Source organism: Homarus americanus, unplaced genomic scaffold, assembly GCF_018991925.1.
Source record: "Homarus americanus isolate GMGI-L3 unplaced genomic scaffold, GMGI_Hamer_2.0 scaffold48354, whole genome shotgun sequence".
NCBI classification, from domain to species: domain Eukaryota; kingdom Metazoa; phylum Arthropoda; class Malacostraca; order Decapoda; family Nephropidae; genus Homarus; species Homarus americanus.
In genome coordinates, this window is record NW_024723833.1 from 2602605 (window position 1) to 2612964 (window position 10360).

Genomic DNA, 10360 nt, shown 5'->3' on the forward strand with positions numbered 1-10360 from the left:
ATCTAGCTAGCAGCTGTATGTCTGCTCTGGCCCACAGTGTGTCACTACTGTATCTAGCTAGCAGCTGTATGTCTGTTCTGGCCCACAGTGTGTCACTGTATCTAGCTAGCAGCTGTATGTCTGTTCTGGCCCACAGTGTGTCACTACTGTATCAGCTGTATGTCTGTTCTGGCCACTACTGTATCTAGCTAGCAGCTGTATGTCTCTGGCCCACAGTGTGTCACTACTGTATCTAGCTAGCAGCTGTATGTCTGTTCTGGCCCACAGTGTGTCACTACTGTATCTAGCTATGTCAGCATCTAGCTAGCTGCTGTGGCCCACAGTGTGTCACTACTGTATCTAGCTAGCAGCTGTATGTCTGTTCTGGCCCACAGTGTGTCACTACTGTATCTAGCTAGCAGCTGTATGTCTGTTCTGGCCCACAGTGTGTCACTACTGTATCTAGCTAGCAGCTGTATGTCTGTTCTGGCCCACAGTGTGTCACTACTGTATCTAGCTAGCAGCTGTATGTCTGTTCTGGCCCACAGTGTGTCACTACTGTATCTAGCTAGCAGCTGTATGCCTGCTCTGGCCCACAGTGTGTCGCCACTGTGGTCACTTTATAGTTGACATAATTCAATATTGGTTTATTTTCTAATCATCACAGAATAATCTAATGAGCTAATGATAAGTTCAGACAAAAAGAAAACGATTTTCACCCATGACCCATTTTACCCATAACCGAGGTGCCTGGAGTTGACAATCAGAAAACTTGCCACTCGGGTACAGGAAGTGACAGCTACGGTCAGAAGCTGGTGGGCCACGTAGGTCAACACTGACAATGAGATCACGTTACCGACAGGTCAATTATTTGATGCATCGGTCACTTTTTTTGAGCAATGCAAGTGAATCGGTGGCATTGGCCTGGATCCGGCCCTGACAAATTTTGCTCTCTACATAAGGTCAATTTCACTTCTAAACCCAACAACTTTATGCCCTTGAAAATCTGTTCAAAGTCTTGATGTGTGTGTGTGTGTGTGTGTGGTGAGTAATAAGCACATAGATAAATACTGTAGATAGATAGACATTTTATTGACCACCAAAATACATGCTTTATGAATGTAAACAATATACATTATGGCCCAATATTAAAATATTGAACAGTAAAACAATAAATTAAAATACAGTTAACAAACTACATACCAATACAAATAACACCGAAACATTATGATCCATAAAATCTCTGGACCAATAAAACAATAAGTTAATAAATAAAAGGACACTAAAATACGCAACTTGGAAATCGTAGTACATACACATGATACGAGGAAAACTATTACTTAAGTTCATTCATACTTAAACATACAAGGCAAGTATGGAATGGATGGCACTGCATACAACTTCATGGTCAGACCTTTCAATGAACAAGTTTTCTGGTGTTGTGATGTTGAAATGTAGGCGCAAGTGCAATGATATGGGACACTCTTCAAAGACATGTTTTTTAGTCTGAATCTCACATGTGTACACAAACACACACACACACACACACACACACACACATAAAAATCGAACATGCACACACAGATTTGTTTAGATTGCCCCGGAGGGGGCTAGTTTATTGGGCACCCCCTTACATCCTGTGCAAGGTGAAGCGCAGAAGCGTTTACAGCGCCCATCTGGCAAGCATGCTAAGTTCATGCTTGCCTTTATGACTCATGCATTAAGGGCGTAAAAGCCTGAAGGGTCATAGGTTTTGTCAGCAGGTTACATAAAGTGACAGAATGATGAGTGTGTGGAGGGAAAGTTCTCGGTACATATAATCTGTTTATGGCAAAGCGTGGCAGGTCCCTAATAATGTCAAGTGCCAGGCCTGTCACTAGGAGGAGGGATACTTGGTCAGGGAGGAACGAGGTGTTGGTGACGGCTGGGGACCTGTAGGAGGAGATCATAGGCAAGTGAGGATGTAGTGAGAGAGGGTGTGAGAGTCGGGTTGGCCACAAAGTTTACAAACAGTGCGGCCAGGCTCAGGGTTGCACACGCACACCTTGTCCACGCGGCTACCATGCCCTCACCCCGTGCTCGATAACCCCCCCACCCCCCGCCCCTCTGCGGAACCTACTATCGCCTGCCTGGGGGGGGGGGGGTTAAGGGAAAGTCCAGGATCAAGATTATCGAACGTTCCTACGAATATTCCTTGTACCTATAAGTACAAAACATAAACATAAGATAAGTGTACAAAAATGACATTAATATTATGCTAATTTAACACCAATACTGATTAGACGGATTAATTAAAGTTAATTATAAACATAAGAACAGTTTCCCCAAAATTGGAACAATATTACACTGAAAATTGGGAGCTAAAAAAAAAATAAAAAAATAGCGAACATAATCATTTCAAGTTTCTCTATGGTTATGGAGCAAGTTCAGATACGCGACGGGCCGCCCAAGTGGCTCGATCAGTGGTGAAGAGGATCAAAGTAAAAGTTGTCCTCCGGTTATGTGAGGGTCTTGTTCTCCGGTTATGTGAGGGTCTTGTTCTACGGTTATGTGAGGGTCTTGTTCTCCGGTTATGTGAGGGTCTTGTTCTACGGTTATGTGAAGGTCTTGTTCTACGGTTATGTGAAGGTCTTGTTCTACGGTTATGTGAAGGTCTTGTTCTACGGTTATGTGAAGGTCTTGTTCTACGGTTATGTGAAGGTCTTGTTCTACGGTTATGTGAAGGTCTTGTTCTACGGTTATGTGAAGGTCTTGTTCTACGGTTATGTGAAGGTCTTGTTCTACGGTTATGTGAAGGTCTTGTTCTACGGTTATGTGAAGGTCTTGTTCTACGGTTATGTGAAGGTCTTGTTCTCCGGTTATGTGAAGGTCTTGTTCTACGGTTATGTGAAGGTCTTGTTCTACGGTTATGTGAAGGTCTTGTTCTACGGTTATGTGAAGGTCTTGTTCTACGGTTATGTGAAGGTCTTGTTCTACGGTTATGTGAGGTCTTGTTCTACGGTTATGTGAAGGTCTTGTTCTACGGCACGGTTATGTGTCTTGTTCTCCGGTTAAAGGTCTTGTTCTACGGTTATGTGAAGGTCTTGTTCTACGGTTATGTGAAGGTCTTGTTCTCCGGTATGTGAAGGTCTTGTTCTACGGTTATGTGAAGGTCTTGTTCGCCGGTTATGTGAAGGTCTTGTTCTCCGGTTATGTGAAGGTCTTGTTCTACGGTTATATGAAGGTCTTGTTCTACGGTTATGTGAAGGTCTTGTTCTACGGTTATGTGAAGGTCTTGTTCTACGGTTATGTGAAGGTCTTGTTCTACGGTCATGTGAAGGTCTTGTTCTACGGTTATGTGAAGGTCTTGTTCTACGGTTATGTGAAGGTCTTGTTCTACGGTTATGTGAAGGTCTTGTTCTACGGTTATGTGAAGGTCTTGTTCTACGGTCATGTGAAGGTCTTGTTCTACGGTCATGTGAAGGTCTTGTTCTACGGTCATGTGAAGGTCTTGTTAAAAGTGTCTGGGTATAATTTCTGATGTTTATTGTGTATATGTACCTCTATCTTTAGTTAAGAGGAATATTCAGTTTACGACCCTAGGGAATCTACACTGAACTTTATCAGATAACACACTGCGTTAGATATCAACAGTACGACATAGATAGCGATTATGTATATATATCTTGTCAGGGTCGAAGTTATCAAATGTTTTTAAGTAATTGATTAAAAATATTTAATTTAAAGTAAGTTTTATATCATGGTAGAGTCTCAGTTCAGTTTTGACAGCAATATGACTCGGAATCGAGTATGACGATCATCCAGCTATGATGCAATGATATGAGTTATTAGAGATGCCACCTTCATTGGTGAGTTTTGAGGTGACTAAAGAGGCCGATACGAGACTGGCAGAGTCGTTCACATGAGTTGCACATGTGGAGGGCTACATCCAGTGCGGAAGGAGCGGTGGCAGCGTCTTTCCGGTGTTGGCGCTTGTCTGCCTCGGTTTGCAGTCGGGCTAACTCAAAAGTATTGACACCTCGTGTGGTGCTCCTCCAAGCGTTACGATGTGGAGTAATCGACTCCCAGGTGAGGGGGTCGATTTGGCACTTTTTCAAGTTTGTCTTAAGACTATCCTTATACCTTTTCAGTTGACCGTCGGCGTTACGTTTACTATTCGTTAGGTGACTATAAAGTAGCTGCTTTGGCAGTTTACTGTCGTCCATGCGGGTAACATGGCCAGTCCAGCGTAATTCTTCCTGGATAATGGTAGCCTCGATGCTCCTACAGTTGGTGTCAGCAAGAATACTGGCATTTGTTCTCTTGTCTTCCCAGCGAACACGGAGGAAGGAACACAGACTACGTTGGTGAAAGTTTTCAAGTGCCTTGAGGTGCTTCCTGTATGTAACCCATGGCTTACTGCCATATAGCAGGGTGGGGAGAACTACTGCTTTATATACCTGTAACTTTGTAGATAATTTCAGCTCCCTACAGCTGAAGACACAGTTTCAGAGTCTGCCAAAGGCTTGAGATGCACATCTGTTCCGATGCTGAATCTCTTCATCGATGTCGGCGGTGGTAGACAGGTGGGAGCAGAGATACCGAAAGTGGGTAACGTTAGAGAGGGTAGTACCGTTACGGTGGATGGATGGTGGAGGTGTGTCTGAACCAGGGGCAGGTTGAAAAAGAAGCTGAGTCTTACGTACATTCACCTCAAGGCCGAAGTGTGCATACACATCTGCGTAGGTGTTCAGGATCTCCTGTAGGTCGTGTTCAGCGTGAGCAACAAGGGTGAGGTCGTCTGCATACTGGAGTTCAGTAATGGAAGCTGCCGACACCTTTGTTCTTGTCTGGCGTCGTCTTATGTTGAAAAGACCCTTCATCCGGTACTCGATGTCCACCCCGTCTGCTAACTTGGCATTGGCACAAGTAAGGAAGGCAGCCAAGAAAATTAAAAAAGAGAGTTGGTGCTAGTACACACCCTTGTTTAACCCCCGTTTGGGTGGGTAAGAACTCAGACTGGGTGCCATTGTGCAGGACACTGCCGTTCATGCCATCATGGAGTTGTCTCACAATGACGATGAATTTTGGTGGGCAGCCAAAACGGCTGAGGGTCCACCAGAGGGTTTCCCTGTTGACCGAGTAGAAGGCCTTGGTTAGGTCGATGAAAGCCATGTACGGGTCACGACGCTGTTCTCTGCACTTTTCCTGAATCTGTCGGGCAGCAAAGATCATGTCAGTGGTGCCACGTGATGGTCTAAAACCACATTGAGACTCTGCCAGACTAGACGTATTTCACCACCCTGTGTGCGACCGTACATCTCTAGAAAGGTGAACAGATTAATGTACTGGATAGTATTTTTGGAGAATGAGTACTGACGTCTACAACAGGATTCTTTATTATTTGTATGTACGTTATTATTGTGTCCTAACTGGATATGAAGGAACGTAACGAGCTGGTTGGTTAAGTTAAAACATAAGGATGGATTTGTCAAAAAGGATTATCTGAAGATTTGCTCCCACTAACTTTTTCCACCTGAAGATAGACCACCCTAACCAGTTGAGCCAAGTCCTCTAGACCTCGCCACAACAAGCCTATAGAGACATAACAAGTACAGTATTTCCAACCTTTGTCGTTGTGGGTCCCCTCGGCCGTCTTGACTTGTCCTGTCGTGAGACTTCGAACCAAAGTTTAGTATTTTGTGTCTTAACAAACGCCATGGTTATTTTATTTTACTCTATGTACTCAAAGATATATACAAATACACATAGAGATGTAAAGGTAGTTCCACAGCTATTATTGACAGGTACTCTAACCCCAACTGCTTTACATCGTCTTCAGGGAAAGAACCATAGAGAACCTCCACACAGATGAGTTGCGCTGCGGCAAACAGTAAAAATCATCTCATAGCTATAATTACTAGTTAACTACTCATAGAACATCAGAATTTGGCCAACTTATGAGGATTGATCCTTTGCTCCCGAGTGGTGGATGAAGCTGAGAAATTCGCTGCGTCATAAAATTATCACTATCTTCCGGGACGTTTTTTAACACAACTTTAGCTACAGGATATTCCAGGTCTCCCTGATGAACCCTATACTGTAGATGGCTGTGCTGACATAAAGTACTGGTTATCGAACCCTGTAGAGATATGTATGTCCTGTATAATGTATCCACAAACTACCAGTGGTTATTAGTACAATGTTATTTGTTGGAGTTATGTTCACAGCTCTGAGGGAATTAATTGGAACAGTTAAGGTTTCTACAAAAAGTAGCATATATGTCTGCTGGAAACACTTTAAAAAAGGCGGCGTGTCTCAGAGTTGTGGACGAAATTAAGATATCCACGCAGTAATGGTGTAGAGTCTACACACTTCCGCCACGAACTTTAGTCTACACTGTAGACTAAAGTTCGTGGCGGAAGTGTGGTGCATCACTAACAGGATAAGGGCTTCCGCTGGTCGTACCAACACACTGCCGCTCAAACACTTTTTTCAAGTCATTTTTCCTCTCTGTACACTGGTTATGCCACTGCTATCTTCAGCTGATTTTCTTTTATTAACTGTGTACTTGATTCTTCTTAGATATGCTGCTAGTGTTGGTAATTCCAATAGATAAGCGACAAATAATTCATGCATTGAGGGTAAATGCCAAGATGTGAGTACTACCTGGTGGGTCAAGGCTGCACGCCTGTCGAATACTGTATACACGGTTTTACAGTCCAATTATATTTGTGTTCACAAAATCCCTGGACGAAATTACACATAGGTGAGTCCTCCGTCATTATCAATAAAAAACTTTATTCTTTTCCATAATCGCTGTGACTCACTTGCAAGTGATATTGTAAAGAACATGGCGGTCTGAGTAACTTCTTAAAGGATTACATTTACCATGCTCGTGAAGTTGCTCGAATTTTTATTTTTAAGTTATTACACTGTAGACTAAAGTTCGTGGCGGAAGTGTGGTGCATCACTAACAGGATAAGGGCTTCCGCTGGTCGTACCAACACACTGCCGCTCAAACACTTTTTTCAAGTCATTTTTCCTCTCTGTACACTGGTTATGCCACTGCTATCTTCAGCTGATTTTCTTTTATTAACTGTGTACTTGATTCTTCTTAGATATGCTGCTAGTGTTGGTAATTCCAATAGATAAGAGACAAATAATTCATGCATTGAGGGTAAATGCCAAGATGTGAGTACTACCTGGTGGGTCAAGGCTGCACGCCTGTCGAATACTCTATACACGGTTTTACTGTCCAATTATATTTGTGTTCACAAAATCCCTGGACGAAATTACACATAGGTGTGTCCTCCGTCATTATCAATAAAAAACTTTATTCTTTTCCATAATCGCTGTGACTCACTTGCAAGTGATATTGTAAAGAACATGGCGGTCTGAGTAACTTCTTAAAGGATTACATTTACCATGCTCGTGAAGTTGCTCGAATTTTTATTTTTAAGTTTTATTAACGAGTTGGCTTAGGTTAGGTTAGGTTAGGTGGCATTTGTTTATAGACCCTTATAATACTGCTACGGAACTGTAATAAACCAATAAAAGAGTATTACCTTTGAACTAGTTATTGTAATGGCATTTTTAGCCGTTTAAATGTACGTATAGTACTTGTATAAGCAGACAAACCAATCAACACACTCAACTTACTCAAGCATATAATCAGCCCAATCCTTCAAGGTGCTTAATGGTAAGTGTTAAACAGACTTGTCCAAATACTGAGAACGAAAATAGTTTCTACAGTAACGGGGTACTGGTACCGTGTATTAATCTACATAATGAGATACATGGTGGATATAACTGCCAATTATCACTGCATCAACCTCCATATGTTATCATCGGACCCATATATCTCCCTCTAGAGATGTGTGACCTAATGACTTCTCTTTTTGGTGGTGAAAATTCGCATCGTCAGACGCCAATAAAATCGCATATGATTTTGTACAATTTAACGACCATGGACATACTGCGAGGTGGTATCCTATTACAGTACTGCTCTCACATATCGTCACAACCCATAATTACATGTTTAATGTTTTAAAAGTTTAATATTATCAGCTATCTAAAAAGAATTAATGAGAATTTTGTTTCAAAACTATTGGCACAAGAGGTGAGTACACTGCAGGTACCCGCTTAGGGCAGGTAGGTGGATATCTGGTAAGATTTTGTCGTGAAATATCCCATTAAACGTAATAACGTATAGGTACAAGAGTTCTATAACTGTACCGTCAAACAACAATAAAAAAACAAAGAATTATTAGCAGCTAATCCCAACCAGATAAGGGGGCCAGAGCGTATACAAAGTGGAGTTTTCGCACAAGACGTCAGTGAACGTTATCTGCTGATGCTTCAGGGTACGACCAATGGTGATATACAGTACAGTGTTGTGTTACGTTCCTTCACATGCCACCGCCAGAGTGGTGACGTGTGACGTGGTGTTAACTGCAGCTCCTCGTTACTGAAACATTGGTGTGATGAGTCATATGCCAATGAAACACTCATCTGTGACGTCACTATAATGTTATGTGATAACTGCTGAAATTGGTTCACTGTGATCTCTGATTTTAGAATAGAGAAAATTAAGCACACACTGAGAACTTTAGTAAGTTCATTCACTTGTTCACCGACGTATTTATTCAAATACTGTCCTGGTTAAAATATGCTTACTTGGCGACTTTTCATGTTGATGGAAATACAATAACACTCTTAGTACTATATTTTATATTTGGCTGTGATATTGTGGATACTGCCAAGTACAGAATTAAGAATGGCCAAAGAACATATTTGCAATACTTTAATACACAGATAATAATTTAGATTTTAGAACATAAAAATTAGGGTATATACTAAAAAAATTCACTGTACTCACGAAAAACGTACAGTACGCACTCAAATAACTTACAGTATTTTCACATAGAACCTAAAATATTCATACAAATAATGTACAATCCAAACACAAGGAACTTAGTACTAGAGAAATCTTAACAATTACTTGAGCCATATATTATTTATGCAGTATCGTTATTAATCACTTTAAGGTTTTTCAGAGTTTATCTTACCCAGTTTAACTGGTCTGTGATAAAATATTACTTATAAAATGTGTATTTATCTGATATCGTGAATTTATTCACTCGTGTTACTCTTTGAACTATAAAAATACCTACTTAAATATATAGGTTAAATTTCCATACACTGTACAGTAATATCTATTGACTTCTGTCTGTCTGTTGGCAAGATCAGGGGATTCAGAAACTTAAAAGAAGCAGATAGACATGCAGGAAAAGTGACCCATGACAAGTGCAGCAAGTGACAGGAAAAGGCTGACATGACAACAATTGGCATGTCAGCTGCACTCATCCTCAGTTGACAGTATATACACAGCGACTCAGATGGTTTCACCATTCAGAGATTAACAATACTGTGCGTAAATTAATGGATGAATGAAATACACTATAACAATTTAAGTATTATTAAAATCAAATGTATCGCAGATTATAAAAAGGGTACATAAATATTATGTAATAAAAGAAGTGGATGATATAGAATACTGAAGTGTTCTAACTGACTTTAAATGTGGAAAAATATAGAAGATTCATAGGTGTGGGGTTCACACAACCTCTGCCAACCGTACTGTAAATGTCGGCCGTAATCTAGGGTCCTCTTCACCAGTAGGTCATGGTCGAAAATGCAGTGCTCTTGTTTTTCTGTGTTATCTTCTCCTACAGTGAGGTATCAGTGTTAGGATTATGTGGCAGTACATAATTTCTTCAGTTATATGCACATATACTAAAATCGAATGTTTCTTGACTCACATAAACACAACCTAATCAGTTCTAATCGGAGTAGTGTACTGTATTTGTATACAGTTGTAGTACTGCATTGTGTAGTTTATGTGTACTTTTTTGTGCAGAGAAAGCGAAATAAATTGTATTATATTGTAGGGTTACGTGATGTTATGTTGTCTAGCACTCAGGATGGATGGATGGAAACTCTAGGTGGTGGTTTTCTTATATAAAATATATTATATACAAGACAGTCTGGTGTTGGAGATGCAGTGTGGTGAGAAGCTTGCTCAAGAGACACGTTCAGTGAGTAGCGTGCTTGAGGAGGTATCTGTGCAGGAGCTTCGTTAGAGGAGATGTTGCGTGTTGCTGTCCTCCAGGTTGAATGAGAGCTGGAGGACAGCGAGGAGTTTGCTCGGAGGTGTTTCGTGTTCAGGAACGTAGGGCAGAATGAATCTCAATGGAGAGACTGAGAGCTTATATACACAGCAGCAGGAAGTAAACCCGTGGGAACTCGCCGGTTGCTTGACTCCGTTGCTCTGGCAAACGTCGCAGGTGGCAACCCCGAGCAGTTCGCTGGTTGCTAGGATACTGTCGCATTGAACATA

General features: G+C 41.4%; 1 protein-coding gene across 1 annotated transcript; it reads right to left on the reverse strand.

The window, feature by feature from the left end:
* Positions 1-3073: 3073 nt before the first annotated feature.
* LOC121863884 (involucrin-like) lies at positions 3074-3460 on the reverse strand. Its single transcript, XM_042362799.1, has one exon. The coding sequence runs from the start codon at positions 3458-3460 to the stop codon at positions 3074-3076; it is 387 nt and encodes a 128-aa protein (XP_042218733.1).
* Between the last annotated feature and the right edge of the window lie 6900 nt (positions 3461-10360).